The following is a 16272-nucleotide window of genomic DNA, read 5'->3' as shown; positions in this document are numbered from 1 at the left end:
ATTCATTATTTTAATAATTTTTTCATATTACTGGGAAACATTATACAGGTCACAGATCATGATTGACACTGAATGAACCACTTTTATTTTTTTCATGCCATGCCTACATTTAGTCATTTAGCAGACGCTTTTATCCAAAGCAACTTACAAGTGAGGAACAAGGCAAGCAAACAAAATCAAGGAGAAAAAACATCAAAGCAAAGTGCTATCAAAAAAGTGTTTCTGTTTCAAGAGGTGTGAGAACAAAAGAGCAGAAAAGTGATTTTTTTTTTGTGCACAGGAAGATGTGAAAAAGTTTTGTTTTCAGCTGTTTTTTTAATATTTAAAGTGAGGTGGCTGAGCGTGCAGAGATAGGCAGCTCATTCCACCATCGTGGGATCACTGAGCCGAAGAGTTTTCCTTGGCATCGACTCCGTGGTGCTGGTACCACCAGACATCATTCACTGTTGAAGGGGATGTAGATCTGAATTATTGAACTGAGATAAGATGGAGCTGTGGAGTCGAACACTCTGTAGGCAAGAGACAGAGCTTTGATCTTGATCCTTGAAGTCACAGGAAGCCAATGCAAAGATCTGAAGAGCGGTGTGACATGAGACCTTTTTGGTTGATTCCGAGACGAGACAGTTGAGTCATGAGTGCTTTCAGCTTCTTGTTGCTGTAGCAGCTTCCTTTGTTTTGCATCACTATCTTATCTATGGTATTGAGAAGCTCTGCCACTTGGAACTGGTTGCTCCTGCGATCACCCTGTTTGTCATTTTTCCAGTAGTTATTGTAAACAAAGTGGCATCGACCACTGCACTTCTTCACCAGAGCACTGAGAGATTCACTCTGCTTCACAAACTCCTCAATCTTCAGTCCTTTAGGGAGTTCTTCACCATGAATGAAAACCACTGCAGCATATTTAAAAGCTTCATCAGAGAAATGTTGGCATATTTTTGTGATCATGACATGTCCCTGCTCCATGAATTTGTCTACTTCAAACACAATGAAAAAGACGTGAGGCCCAGGAGCGCACTCTGTGATACACCTCATCATCTCATGCTTCATTTCTTCCTCTGGTTTTTCTGTGTCAAAGAAATCGGGACTGTCAATCACAGAAATTCTTCTTCCATGAACAGATTTGGACTCTGCTTGACATTCACTCATTCTGTGGTGGACTGATTTATCTTGAACACATCTTCTCCAAATATGATGTTAGCAAGGCTACTTTTCCCAGCTCTAGTTGTTCCCAGTAGGACAATCCTGTATGACTTTAGCACTAGAACAGAACAATTATACGTATTGTTAATATGTAGTTATATGTTTATTATACTTTTACTTTACAACTTGGTGTCTGAAGATGTTTGTCAGTTAAGAACAAACTGAAATATATTTAGAGGATATTTACAGTGAACTGTACTGCTGAACTTGAAGCTGGTCATTTAACTGGTAAAGGCTCAGAGAAGAAAATGATTTGCTCATTTTAAAGTGTGTGTATACAGGCCTAAAGGGAAAGTGGATGGATTACAGTGAAAACTAATAATGAGTGGAGAAAAAGGCTATTCTCAATTTGAAGACACTCTCCTACTCTTTCAATATGTTAGCTTCACAAATTAAAGGAAAACCCCTGAGTATTGGACTCTTACTGTACATTGAGAGCATTCAGAGCCTCTGTTGTGCTGTGGGTGGCATGGCATGGGTCCACTTGTCCCCTCAGAAGAGAAGTGTCCCGGCAAAGCTCTACTAAGATCCACTGGATCCTCTCACTGTAGCCACAAAGCACTCAGGGTTTTTCCTTCAACCTGCAACATCTCTACATGTTTTTCTCCAATGTACCTTTGATGTTTTTCTTGGCCCCATCTGTTCCAGCCATGACAATCCTTGTTGGTGACACTAAGAAAGCAAAAAGGAACTAATCTGTAAATATCTGTAAAACAAGTCACTGTAAAGAATGAGCCAAGTCTTCAAATAGACCATCAGGTTCATATTCAGGCCATAGTCCAGGTCTGAAATATCAAAGGTTGGGCAAAGATCACTCATTCCTGTCATTATTATTTGTTTTTAACAGTGAACACTTTTTACCTGACACTGTTTGGGTGGTATTTGTTCCAGTTACTTGTGGATCTCCATCTTCAGCTCCTCGTACACATGGTACTTCTGCACCTCCACATACTCCCATGGTTTCTTGCACAACTACGACATCTGGCCCAGAAAATGCTTCTGCCAGTGATTCTGCTGCAGGGCCTGTTAATTTGACCCATGTTTCCTTATTGATCTCTTCCTGTGACATGCTTCCTGATGCCTGTTTGTCCATCTGAATTCTTTTCTCTGCTGCTTTCACTAGAAGAGACAAAGAGCAAAGCATAATTAATACTATGCATTTTGAATGTTGTGTGGTGTTAACAGATAGAAAATGATCAATCAAACACTGCATTTATTTAATATCCAGTGAGAAATATTAACAAATAACCACCCATATTGTTAAAGTGGAAAGGTAAAATAATTTCAAATGTTCATGTTTCTTTGGTTGTGTAAAGCTGCTTTGCGACAATGACAATTGTTAAAAACGCTATATAAATAAACATGTTTATGTTTCCAGGTTTCCAGATGTCTTGTTCTCAGTCAGGTTTAATATTACAGTTATGAGTAGAATATCCCAGCATCTATTGCCATGAAATTGTGTACACGCTCCTGTTTTTCCTTTAGATTAACAGTATTAATCTATTGGTCCTTTGACCAGTTTTCAGAGAAATGAATTACACTAATGCTGAAAATGATGCATCACAAGTACCAAATGTGTGACTGATTCAGGAGTACAAGAAGCTGCATGCTCAGGTGCTACATGTTATAATTGCCAGTACTGAAGTGATTAAAGTAGTTAGTCTACAACATGTTTTAAATGTAACTCTTTATATAACAAGAAGAAGAAACCAAGACTTACCAGACATATTGTTAATATGTAAATCAGTAAACAGTAAAAACCGTTTGTGTCTTTCAGACCTTTGTATTGTCTTCTCTGGTGCAACTCTTTTATTTTAGCTTCACTTTCTGTTGTGTGTGGTTGAAGTGTGGAGAGGGGGTGGGGGTGTAATGTAATGTAATGTGTGTATGTTTTCTATTTATTAAACGTTTCTTTTTTTTTTTTGACTCCATGTGGCTGTATATGTTTTCCATGCATTTCTGTAAGGTCTTAACTTTACTATAAAAAGTTCTTTGAGATGATTCTTGTTGTGAGTTGGTGCTGATATAAATAAATTTAGCATTTATAGTTCTTTATGGTTTTTCAATGTTTGTTTGTTTTTTTTAGGTTTGTTGGAAACAGTTTAATTTAACAGAATAATGTGTTCAATTCCTACATTGACTCAACTTCAAGCTACAGTAGACATTTAAAAATATATTTTTAAGTTTTGCAGCACTTTGGTTTACTGTAACTTCATATCAACAACCAAACTGGCTGTGTTGATTGTGGTGGAGTGAAAAGAGAGAAGCACAACTCTGTCAACACAATGAAAGAGAGAGATGGACAGAGCAGAGTCAATTGAGTCTGAGCCAGCACTAGTTTAAGTTGAATATTGTAGCTTTTAGCTGACAAATGAGGTGTTTTAGCTTTGTGTGTATCAATGTATGAGAAAGATGATAACAGAAAAGACTTAAGGAAAACATATTGTTTTATTGTTTGATTATTTTTTGGTAAAAAAGCTCACAATGAAAAAGGCTAACAAAAAAAAACAAAAAAAACAATTAACAATTCTTTGTCACAATGTCTACATTCAGTTTCTCTTGAAATTATTTCACAACTAAAAGAAACCACGATAGTCCTCACTCCCTATTATCAATCTATAAAGCTATACTCTACGTATACGGTATAAGAGTAATTACGAGATAGCAATGGAAAGAACATTTTTTACAAGTAAAAGTACTGCAACTTTAAACTAATGTATTAATATCAAGGTTTAATTATTTAAAAGTGAAAGTGAACAGTAAGCCATTCAAATAAACAAGTTAAAGGGAAACTAAATAATAAAACTTACTGATTAAGTAAAGAGAGGGATTACTGATCACCAAATGTCTAATGTTGAATATTGAAAATGGATCTGAGCCCATCACTACATCTGTATAATTAACTACATAAAGCACAGTAAACTGCAGTAAATACATGTACATTTGTTATTGTATGTATGTTATGAATCCACATCTGAAGATCACAGAGCATTCAGCCGCTTGTTCTTCTGTTTTGTTTTGTTTCTTTTTCTACTGCTTCTGTTGTTTCTTCTGATCCTTTTGCATCGCCTTCATTTTTTTCTTCATCTTTTGTTTCTTATGCTGGTTGTTTGTCTACTTCAGTTTCTTTTATCTGCCTTTGTTGTTCTAATCTCTTTATTTCTTCATAGAACTGTTAACTGGGAATTTCTATGTTTTTATTACTGTTACTATTACTTTAATCTAAACAAAAGAAATCGTACTAGTGATCATTAGACAAACTACATATTAGCAACTCTGCTATCAGTGGTTTTCATTATCATGAATAATAAACAGTATTTGTTACAATTTTAATTTTTTAAACTCTCAGAGATTTCCACGTAGTCCATGATGTACAATACATCTGTTTCTAAATTTAAGAATTTACACATTTTACATTAAATTACATTGGCATTATATTTCTTCACAAGATTATTTATCACGGGTTTTCCATGCAGTCTGACTTTTAAATGATAAATTCTTTCCCCCATCTTCAAGACTCACAGCTAATTATTGACTCTTTTTGGTCACTAGCTCTTCTACTGTCTTGTAAACATCTTTTACCTCTTTAAAAATTGATTTGGCCTCATCAGTGACAGCTGCTGCTGCCTTCTTTGATGCTTCCCATGGGGTTTCTGCTTCCTCAGCTGCAGCAAGTCCTGTTAAACCACCTTTTACTGCTCCTACTGCAGTAACTACAGCTATAACTATGGGCAATGTATTTCCTACTGCCGTTGCTCCTGTTGCTGCTCCTACTGCCGTTGCTCCTGTTGCTGATCCTACTGCCGTTGCTACTGTTGCTGTTCCTACTGCCGTTGCTCCTGTTGCTGCTCCTACTGCCGTTGCTCCTGTTGCTGATCCTACTGCCGTTGCTCCTGTTACTGCTCCTACTGCCGTTGCTCCTGTTGCTGCTCCTACTGCCGTTGCTCCTGTTGCTGCTCCTACTGCCGTTGCTCCTGTTGCTGCTCCTACTGCCGCTGCTCCTGTTGCTGCTCCTACTGCCGTTGCTCCTGTTGCTGTTCCTACTGCCGCTGCTCCTGTTGTTGTTCCTACTGCTGCTGCTCCTGTTGTTGTTCCTACTGCTGCTGCTCCTGTTGCTGCTCCTACTGCTGTTGCTCCTGTTGCTGCTCCTACTGCCGCTGCTCCTGTTGCTGTTCCTACTGCCGTAGCTCCTGTTACTATTCCTACTGCTGTTGCTCCTGTTGCTGTGCCTAGTTTAATGCCTGTCGTCAATTGTAGAGCGTGTCCTAATGTTTCTGACTGTGCAATCTTTTTTAAAATTACACAAACTAATCCAACCACCACTGCTGCACCAAATAAGGCTCCTAACAGTGCACCTGTAGTAAAACCTGCCACTTTGATCATAAGCTCCTTAAAGACATTGTTCTTAGCCTGTCGTGTGACGTCTTCCTCTGACATGTTTCCTGCTGACTGTCTAATATTTTCTTCCTCTTGTTGTATTTTTTCCTGCACCACTTGTAGCAGCTCATTGGTATAGCAGCCTCCATTGTTTTCCATCACCATCTTGTTGATTGTTTTTAGGAGCTCCTCCACCTGGAACTGGTTGCTCCTGTATGTATCCCCTTGTTTCCAGTGTGTATTATCAAAGATGTGGCACCGGTCACCACACTTTCTTACTAGATCACTCATGAGCTCATTCTGGCTGATAAAATCCTTGATTGTCTGTCCTTCACGGAGATCGGCCCCATGAGTAAAAAGAACTGTTGCATATTTGAAAACTTCTTCAGAGAAGTATTCATGTATTTTAGTGATGATAGAATTTTCGAGCTTAGTGAATCTCTCTGTTTTAAGCACAATGAGAAAAGCATGAGGCCCAGGAGCGCACTCTGTGATACAGCTCACTATCTCTGCCTTCATCTCCTCCTCAGGTCTGTCGGTGTCAAAGAAACCAGGAGTGTCAGTGATAGTAATATCTTTTCCATTGACAGAACCAGTTTTGGTTTGACATTTAGTTGTTTCTGAGTTGGAATTGTGGCCAACTGTGAACAATTCCTTTCCAAATATGGTGTTGGCCACGCTGCTCTTCCCAGCTCCAGTTTTTCCCAGTAGGACGATCCTCCTAGTATTTTTGGCTACAAGACAATAAAAAAAAAATAAATCCGTCAGTTTAGCAGTGCATCTGTATTTTGTTTTTTAACTTGTCTGGAAGTGTCTCTAATAATTTATTGTTCTATATTTATCTTACAACTTAAAGACATTAACTGTTATACTGGACTGCCTGCTGCCTAACACATAGTATGTGATCACCCATATGAGGATGGGTTCCCTGTTGAGTCTGGTTCCTCTCAATGTTTCTTCCTTTTGCCTTGGCTTGCTCATCAGGGACAATCTGGTTATTATGATTCATACACATTCACTGTTCATGTACTGTTCTTTGGTTGTCTAAAGCTGCTTTGTGACTTTTGTTTGTGATTTTATGTCAATTGTAAAAAGCTCTATACAAATAAAATTGAATTGAATTATACTTTTATTTTACTTTTTTGGCTGATTTTATGTATAAGTAGAAACTAAAAAGCATATGCATATTTAACAAAGTGAATGATTTGTTATAATGCATCTGAAACTGTGTGAGAGTGCGACAGAGACAATCTATCCTTATTTTTAATCCTTATTTTTAATACTTATAGTTAATAAATAGTGTGAAGACACAGTGATTCATCTTCAGTTACTTGTACATCTTCTTCTTCAGCTTCTCGTCTAGATGGTATTTTCACTGTTTCTCTTATCATGTGCTCTTCCTGTTATTACTATTGAATCATCTGGTCATCATAGTCTCTATCAATGATTGTGCTGCAGTAGTTAACCACGACTATTGTTGCTCTGTTCCTGTGACACGTTTCCTGATGAAGCTAAATGCACACTTCCTCTTTCTGTATTTCTTTTTTCACTTCTTGTAATACAACTGTAGAGACCATGTAGATGATCAAACCAAATACTGTTAAATATAATATTTTCCAGGTGCCAGTTCTGTGTCACCACAAGGTTTAATTTTGCAGTTATGAGTAGAAGATCCTTGCAATGGCAATGTGAGGATACATTTACAATTTGTCCAAACTGCCATCACAGATTTTTTTACTTCTTATTATTAGAATATTAAGTGTGCCTTATTTTCAGCCCTGAAACAACACAAATGCTTATTGATCTCCATTTTTTATAGAGAAAGTGAAAGAGTGAAGCCTTGCTCACACTAGAGAGGTGGGATTCTTTGAATCCAAGAGAGAGTAAGAAAAAGCAGAAAGTAAAACTTTTTTCCTTATTTAAATTAATTAATTTTAGAAGTTAAATTACACAAATGCTGAAAATTATGCATCACAAACACCAAACACATGGCTTATTCAGCAGTACAGGAAGCTGCATGCTTAAAACAGAACTCTTCCGCATCTTCCTTTGCACAAAACAAAAACTTTTCTACCCTTTCGTTCTCTCATCTCTTGAAACAGAAACACTTCTTTGTTAGCACTTTGCTTTGATGTTGTTTCTTCTTGACTTAGATTTTGTTTGCTTGCCTTGTTCCTCACTTGTAAGTCGCTTTGGATAAAGCTTCTGCTAAATGACTAAATGTAAATGTAAATGTATGCTCGCGTGTTATAATTGCCAGCTGCTATTTCAAAGTAGTTTTAAATGTATCTCTTTATGTAACAAAAAGAAGAAATCAAGACTTACCAGCCATATTGTTCATATGTAGAGATGAAAGTGTTGAATCATGTCGAAACGTCTTCACTGGTGAAACTGTTTAATTGTAGTTTCACTTGCTGTTTAAAATGTGTGTGTGTGTGTGTGTGTGTGTGTGTGTGTGTGTGTGTGTGTGTGTGTGTGTGTGTGTGTGTGTGTGCATGAATGACACAGAGGGTTGTTCCTTAGTGAACAGTAACAGTACCCTTCGTAGTGTCTTCTCTTTTATTTTAGCTTTACTTACACTTGTGTGCGTGTGGAGGGGGTGGGGGTGTAATGTTTTACATTTATCTATCTCTTATCTCTCTTATCAACATGAATCACTGTCAGTCTAAACATGTGAGACTTTATAAAGTTGAGATTGCGAAACACAAAATTTGTGCAGTGTTTATGTCCTGTGTGATTTATTCCTACTCCTAACTAAGAGGTAGGCAAAGGAATGTGTAGGAAGAAAACAGGCAAAAATGAAAGTTTATTTATTATTTTCATTTATCATTTTTTACATCACACAAGCAATGGGAAACATCATACTCTGATTGACTTTGTCAATCTTTGTCAAATCGTGTGGAATTGCTCTCTCAATTAAACTGGACACTTTATTTACTCCATGCTCTTACATGCAGTACATGGAAAGTAAACACTTAAGTAAAAGTGAAATTACTGAATGTATGTTTTGTGACGACTTTTAATTCAAACTTTCTCACATCATGAAATCTATGAATCATCCATTATTTTAGTTACTTTTCCTAGTAAGGGTCACATGGACTATCATGAAATGAAATGATCAGTCTTGGCTGGTTGGTGGACATTCCCAATCACTAAATAAAACAAATATATTAAAAATGTTATACAAAAACATAATTACAATTTGTTCACAATATCTCCAGCTTTTTCAGTGAATTAATACAACTGGAATATTGTAACTCATCTTGCTATTGTGAGAATAATTTGTTTTAATGTGTTATGAATGAAATAATAAGAATGTTTTGTAATATAACTAGATAACATGATGCAGTGTGCTGTTATGAACAAATGGTGCTTTACACGATAACTTTGTGCCTCATCATCCTACTCTGTCTAAGTAGGATGATGTTCATGTTGCAATGAAGGTTTCTTGTTATCCTGAGAACATTCTAGTTCCTCAAACTTCACCTTAACCCCTGAATCCACTGTCAACAGAACCAATATTAATACTCCAAACATTAAGAGTAAAGTCTCAGCTGTTGGTTCCTGGATGCAAAATGATAAAAAACAGTAATGAATAGAATACAATCACAAGCAATATTATTCCTTTATGTTGTTGCAGGTCTTTTAGAAACTCTTTGCATCTATTGCACGTCTGCACCACCCATTTCCTTAATGCCCACGTTGATTTGAAAATGTTGTATAATTTCCTCACTCCCACTCTTCTTATCACAGCTGCTACTGTTCCTACTAAACTTGCACCTCCCTCTCCTGCTTTTACTGCTGCACTTGCACCACTCACTGAGAACAAAAGCAATAATAATACTCCAAACATTAAGAGTAGAGTCTCAGTTATTGGTTCCTGGACAAAAAATGAAGATAAGAGCAGTGAGTAGAAGACAATCACGAATAAAATGGTTCCTATGTGGTCCTGCAAGGTTTTGAAAATCTCTTTGCATTTATTATATACTTGTTTTAAGAAACATATTATTTGGTATATCCATTCTCCCACCTTTGCTACTGCTGCTGCTGCTGCTGCTCCTATTATTGCTATTATTCCTGCTGCAGCTTGCACCGCTTTTCCTATCACTGACCATTGAACTGCAGCCTGGACTATAAATCCCAGCCCTAATGCTAAAGGTACAAATGTTGCTGCGAGTGCTGATCCTAACAAGCCAAACACACTTGTAAAACCCGAAAATCCACCACCACCTACCGGTGGATTGTCTGCTTGTTCTGTATTTTTTATTTTTGCATCCTCTCTGTTCTTCTTTTCTTCTTTTTCCTTCACGTCTCCATCCTCAGTTTCAGTTTTCTCTTCTGTTTTTTCTTCTTCCTTTATGTCTTCGTCTTCAGTTTCAGTTTTCTCTTCTATTTTTTTTGCATCTTTTTCATCTGTTTCTCTTGAATCATCATCCTTTGCTACATCTGCTCCTTTTTGTTGTCCACCTTGCAAAACTACAATGGTTGGTGTAAAAAAAGCCTCAGCCAAGGACTCTGCTGCAGGACCTGTTAATCTGAACCACACATTCCTGGAGACACTGTTCACAGCTGTTTTGCTGACGTCTCCTTGTGGCATGTTTCCTTCATCTGTTTCTCTTTTCACTGCTTTCAGCTTCTTTTTGCTGTAGCAGCTTCCTTTGTTTTGCATCACTATCTTATGTATGGTATTGAGAAGCTCTGCCACCTGGAACTGGCTGCTCCTGCGATCACCCTGTTTGTCATTTTTCCAGTAGTTATTGTAAACAAAGTGGCATCGACCACTGCACTTCTTCACCAGAGCACTGAGAGATTCATTCTGCTTCACAAACTCCTCAATCTTCAGTCCTTTAGGGAGTTCTTCACCATGAGTGAAAACCACTGCAGAATATTTAAAAGCTTCATCTGAGAAATATTGACATATTTTTGTGATCATGACATGTCCCTGCTCCATGAATTTGTCTACTTCAAACACAATGAGAAAGACATGAGGCCCAGGAGCGCACTCTGTGATACACCTCATCATATCATGCTTCATTTCTTCCTCTGGTTTTTCTGTGTCGAAGAAATCGGGACTGTCAATCACAGAAATTCTTCTTCCATGAACAGATTTGGACTCTGCTTGATATTCACTTGTTCTGCCAGTGGTGGACTGATTTATCTTGAACACATCTTCTCCAAATATGATGTTAGCAAGGCTACTTTTCCCAGCTCTAGTTGTTCCCAGTAGGACAATCCTGTATGACTTTAGCACTAGAACAGAACAATTATACGTATTGTTAATATGTAGTTATATGTTTATTATACTTTTACTTTACAACTTGGTGTCTGAAGATGTTTGTCAGTTAAGAACAAACATCAATATAACACACAATATATTTAGAGGATATTTACAGTGAACTGTACTGCTGAACTTGAAGCTGGTCATTTTACTGGTAAAGGCTCAGAGAAGAAAATGATTCTCTCATTTTAAAGTGTGTGTATACAGGCCTAAAGGGAAAGAGGATGGATTACAGTGAAAACTAATGATGAGTGGAGAAAAAGGCTATTCTCAATTTGAAGACACTCTCCTACTCTCTCAATATGTTAGCTTCACAAATTAAAGGAAAACCCCTGAGTATTGGACTCTCACTGTACATTGAGAGCATTCAGAGCCTCTTTTGTGCTGTGGGTGGCATGGCATGGGTCCACTTGTCCCCTCAGAAGAGAAGTGTCCCGGCAAAGCTCTACTAAGATCCACTGGATCCCCTCACTGTAGCCACAAAGCACTCAGGGTTTTTCCTTCAACCTGCAACATCTCTACATGTTTTTCTCCAATGTACCTTTGATGTTTTTCTTGGCCCCATCTGTTCCAGCCATGACAATCCTTGTTGGTGACACTAAGAAAGCAAAAAGGAACTAATCTGTAAATATCTGTAAAACAAGTCACTGTAAAGAACGAGCCAAGTCTTCAAATAGACCATCAGGTTCATATTCAGGCCATAGTCCAGGTCTGAAATATCAAAGGTTGGGCAAAGATCACTCATTCCTGTCATTATTATTTGTTTTTAACAGTGAACACTTTTTACCTGACACTGTTTGGGTGGTATTTGTTCCAGTTACTTGTGGATCTCCATCTTCAGCTCCTCGTACATGTGGTACTTCTGCACCTCCACATACTCCCATGGTTTCTTGCACAACTACGACATCTGGCCCAGAAAATGCTTCTGCCAGTGATTCTGCTGCAGGGCCTGTTAATTTGACCCATGTTTCCTTATTGATCTCTTCCTGTGACATGCTTCCTGATGCCTGTTTGTCCTTCTGAATTTGTTTCTCTGCTGCCCTCACTAGAAGAGACAAAGAGCAAAGCATAATCAATACCATGCATTTTGAATGTTGTGTGGTGTTAACAGATAGAAAATGATCAATCAAACACTGCATTCATTTAATATCCAGTGAGAAATATTAACAAATAATAATAACTGGAAGAAGTATCTACCACGCATATTGTTAAAGTGGAAAGATAAAATAATGTCAAATGTACGATGTGTGCCTCCTCTGCTCAGATTCCTTTATTCTAGTTTCCCTTTCACTTGCTGTTTGACGTGTGTGTGTGGAGGGGATGGGGTTTAATCATTCCTTCCCTCAGTGTTAAACTGAATCTAATATGAGACTGCCCCCAGGTGTCCCAACATTATATTGTACAAGTCATCTTCTCCAATTATCTTGTTAGGTGAAATGGCATTTGTTCAAATGACATTAAATAAATGGTTTCATGTTTCAGTTTCTGTATTGTTCATTTTTCAGAGATAAAATAAAAATAAAATTTTTTCTTCATTCTTATTATTTATTAAACAGTGTGAAGACTGATAATCAACACAGTGATTCATCCTCAGTTATTTGTACATCCTCTTCTTCAGCTTCACGTCTCAATGGTATTTTCATTGTTTCTCTTATCATGTTCCCCACAACCATTGTTGCTCTCTTTCGTTGACAGGTTCCTGATGATGCTAAATGAACACTTCCTGTTTCTGTGTTTCTTTTTTCACGTCTTGTGCTACAACTGTAGAGGCCACGTACTTTATAATTACTGTACATGTTTTGTGCAGATGATCAAACTAAATACTGTTAAATATTAAAATGTAGGATTCTAGGTGCCAGATATCCTGTTCTATGTCACCATAGTTTGAGGTTTGATTTTGCAGTTATGAGTAGAACATCCCTGCAATGGCAATGTGAGGATACAATTTTAATTTGTCCAAACTGTCATCCCAGATTTTATTTACTTCTAATTATGAGAATATTAAGTGTGCTTTATTTTCAGCCCTGAAACAACACAAATGCTTGTTGATATGTCCATTTTCAATAGAGAAAGTGAAAGAGTGAAGCCTTGCTCACACTAGAGAGGGGGGATTGTTTGTATGCAAGAGAGAGTAAGAAAAAGCGAAACTTAACTTTTTTTCCTTATTTATATTAATTAATCTTAGAAGTTTAATGACAATAATGCTGATAATGATGCATCACAAACACCAAACACATGATTGATTCAGGAGTACAGGGGGCTGTTTGGTCAGGTGCTAAATGTTATAATTGTCAGTACTGAACTGATTAATGTAGTTAGTCTACAACATGTTTTAAATGTAACGCTTTATATAACAAGAAGAAGAAATCCAGACTTACCAGCCATATTGTTAATGTGTAGAGATGAAGGTGTTGAATCCTGTCGAAATGTCTTCACTGGTCCAACTGTTTAATTGTACTTTCACTTTTCACTTTTTGTCTAAAGTGTGTGTGTTTGTGTGTGTGTGTGTGTGTGTGTGTGTGTGAATGACACACAGGGTTGTTCCTTACACGTGGAGAGAGTTATACATTGAGAAAGCAAAATATTTATGTAACTCAATAAATGACTCAGGAAGTATGATAATGTTACTGCATTACACTGGAATCAAGCAAATAAAACAGAAAAGTAGTCTGTTTGTTGGCTGACTGATACAGTTAGGTCGACAAGTTCGGAGTTCTTGGCTCTCGTCCACAGTAATGTTGGAGAAATGTTCATTAGTCATCAGAGTTGGTCACTGCTTTGGTCCTAACTGAAATATTTCAACTATCATGAAATTCTGAACAGGCATTTTTTTACTACTTAGGTACCGGTAATTAGCAATAACTTCACTTGATATCTAAACTATATAAAAAATCCCCACTCGCTCCTTCCTTGGAGCGGTCTTATTGCTTCAAGCTCGGGTCCTCTACCAGGGGCCTGGGAGCTTGAGGGTCCTGCGCAGTATCTTAGCTGTTCCTACAACTGCACTCTTCTGGACAGAGATCTCAGATGTTGTTCCTGGGATCTGCTGGAGCCACTCTCCCAGCTTGGGAGTTACAGCCTCCAGTGTTCCTATCACCAACGGTACCACTTGTGCCTTCACCATCCACATCTTTTCAAGCTCTTCTTTCAGCCCTTGGTACTTAGCTCGATCATTCTCAACCACCTTTGGAGGTGTGTCCAATTTTGACTATGGGACTTCCAGCCTGTACTCGGCACAGATATTCTTGTACACTACGCCGGCCACTTGGTTATGGTGTTCCATGTGTGCCCTGCCTGCTAGCATCTTGCATCCTGCTGTAATGTGCTAGATTGTTTCAGGGGCATCTTTGCACAGCCTGCACCTGGGGTCCTACCTGGTATGGTAGATCCCGGGCTTCTGTTGATCTTGAGCCTGCTCCTGTGCTGCTAGGATCAGTGCCTCTGTGATGTCTTTCAGTCCTGCTTTGTCCAGTCACTGGTAGGATTTGTCGAGATCAGCCCCTTCTTCTATCTGCCGGTGTTACATACCGTGCAGGGGCTTGTCCTTCCATGAGGGTTCCTCCTCTTCCTTCTCTTGCTCCTCTGGAGCCTGCTGCCTGAGGTATCATTTGGGGCCGTCTTCCTGATGTATTCATTGAGCTTAGTTGTTTCATCCGGGATAGTGGCTTTGACACTCACTAATCCTCGGCCTCCTTCCTTCCGCTTAGTGTACAGTCTCAGTGTGCTGGATTTGGGGTGAAACCCTCCGTGCATTGTAATGAGCTTCTCTGTCTTGACGTCATTGGCTTCCATCTGCCTCTTTGGCCACCTTATTATGGTGTGTGCATGAATGACACAGAGGTTTGTTCCTTAGTAAACAGTAGCAGTACCCTTCGTAGTGTCTTCTCTTTTATTTTAGCTTTACTTACACTTGTGTGCGTGTGGAGGGGGTGGGGGTGTAATGTTTTACATATATCTATCTCTTATCTCTCTTATCAACATGAATCACTGTCAGTCTAAACATGTGAGACTTTATAAAGTTGAGATTGCGAAACACAAAACTTGTGCAGTGTTTATGTCCTGTGTGATTTATTCCTACTCCTAACTAAGAGGTAGGCAAAGGAATGTGTGGGAAGAAAACAGGCAAAAATGAAAGTTTATTTATTATTTTCATTTATCATTTTTTACATCACACAAGCAATGGGAAACATCATACTCTGATTGACTTTGTCAATCTTTGTCAAATCGTGTGGAATTGCTCTCTCAATTAAACTGGACACTTTATTTACTCCATGCTCTTACATGCAGTACATGGAAAGTAAACACTTAAGTAAAAGTGAAATTACTGAATGTATGTTTTGTGACTTTTAATTCAAACTTTCTCACATCATGAAATCTATGAATCATCCATTATTTTAGTTACTTTTCCTAGTAAGGGTCACATGGACTATCATGAAATGAAATGATCAGTCTTGGCTGGTTGGTGGACATTCCCAATCACTAAATTAAACAAATATATTAAAAATGTATATACAAAAACATAATTACAATTTGTTCACAATATCTCCAGCTTTTTCAGTGAATTAATACAACTGGAATATTGTAACTCATCTTGCTATTGTGAGAATAATTTGTTTTAATGTGTTATGAATGAAATAATAAGAATGTTTTGTAATATAACTAGATAACATGATGCAGTGTGCTGTTATGAACAAATGGTGCTTTACACGATAACTTTGTGCCTCATCATCCTACTCTGTCTAAGTAGGATGATGCATGATTGCATTCATGTTGCAATGAAGGTTTCTTGTTATCCTGAGAACATTCTAGTTCCTCAAACTTCACCTTAACCCCTGAATCCACTGTCAACAGAACCAATATTAATACTCCAAACATTAAGAGTAAAGTCTCAGCTGTTGGTTCCTGGATGCAAAATGATAAAAAACAGTAATGAATAGAATACAATCACAAGTAATATTATTCCTTTATGTAGGTCTTTTAGAAACTCTTTGCATCTATTGCACGTCTGCACCACCCATTTCCTTAATGCCCACGTTGATTTGAAAATGTTGTATAATTTCCTCACTCCCACTCTTCTTATCACAGCTGCTACTGTTCCTACTAAACTTGCACCTCCCTCTCCTGCTTTTACTGCTGCACTTGCACCACTCACTGAGAACAAAAGCAATAATAATACTCCAAACATTAAGAGTAGAGTCTCAGTTATTGGTTCCTGGACAAAAAATGAAGATAAGAGCAGTGAGTAGAAGACAATCACGAGTAAAATGGTTCCTATGTGGTCCTGCAAGGTTTTGAAAATCTCTTTGCATTTATTATATTCTTGTTTTAAGAAACATATTATTTGGTATATCCATTCTCCCACCTTTGCTACTGCTGCTGCTGCTGCTGCTCCTATTATTGCTATCATTCCTGCTGCA

At 37.9% G+C, this 16272-nt stretch overlaps 2 protein-coding genes and 1 pseudogene across 3 annotated transcripts; all 3 read right to left on the bottom strand.

Annotated features, from left to right (window-relative positions):
• Positions 1-582: 582 nt before the first annotated feature.
• On the bottom strand, positions 583-2285 carry LOC113157637 (annotated as a pseudogene).
• A 1397-nt stretch (positions 2286-3682) lies between these two features.
• Positions 3683-8007, bottom strand: LOC113157695 (fibroin heavy chain-like). 2 transcript variants are annotated; one of them, XM_026353295.1, is made up of 3 exons: positions 7903-8007; positions 5426-6311; positions 3683-5383 (listed from the first exon to the last, which is right to left on the bottom strand). In XM_026353295.1, exons 1-3 carry the CDS (start codon positions 7916-7918, stop codon positions 4729-4731), a joined length of 1557 nt encoding a protein of 518 aa, XP_026209080.1. In that variant the 5' UTR covers positions 7919-8007; the 3' UTR covers positions 3683-4728. The 2 variants fall into 2 exon arrangements, with proteins under 2 accessions (XP_026209080.1, XP_026209079.1); XM_026353294.1 differs by having other exon boundaries at positions 3683-6311.
• Positions 8008-9443: 1436 nt separating this feature from the next.
• On the bottom strand, positions 9444-13798 carry LOC113157780 (GTPase IMAP family member 6-like). Its single transcript, XM_026353405.1, has 5 exons — positions 13234-13798; positions 11643-11900; positions 11397-11453; positions 9934-10827; positions 9444-9457 (listed from the first exon to the last, which is right to left on the bottom strand). The coding sequence occupies exons 1-5, from the start codon at positions 13238-13240 to the stop codon at positions 9444-9446; spliced, it is 1230 nt and encodes a 409-aa protein (XP_026209190.1). The 5' UTR covers positions 13241-13798.
• Positions 13799-16272: the final 2474 nt, after the last annotated feature.

Source organism: Anabas testudineus, chromosome 18, assembly GCF_900324465.2.
Source record: "Anabas testudineus chromosome 18, fAnaTes1.2, whole genome shotgun sequence".
Lineage (NCBI taxonomy): Eukaryota > Metazoa > Chordata > Actinopteri > Anabantiformes > Anabantidae > Anabas > Anabas testudineus.
This window is presented reverse-complemented; position numbering and strand designations above follow the sequence as displayed.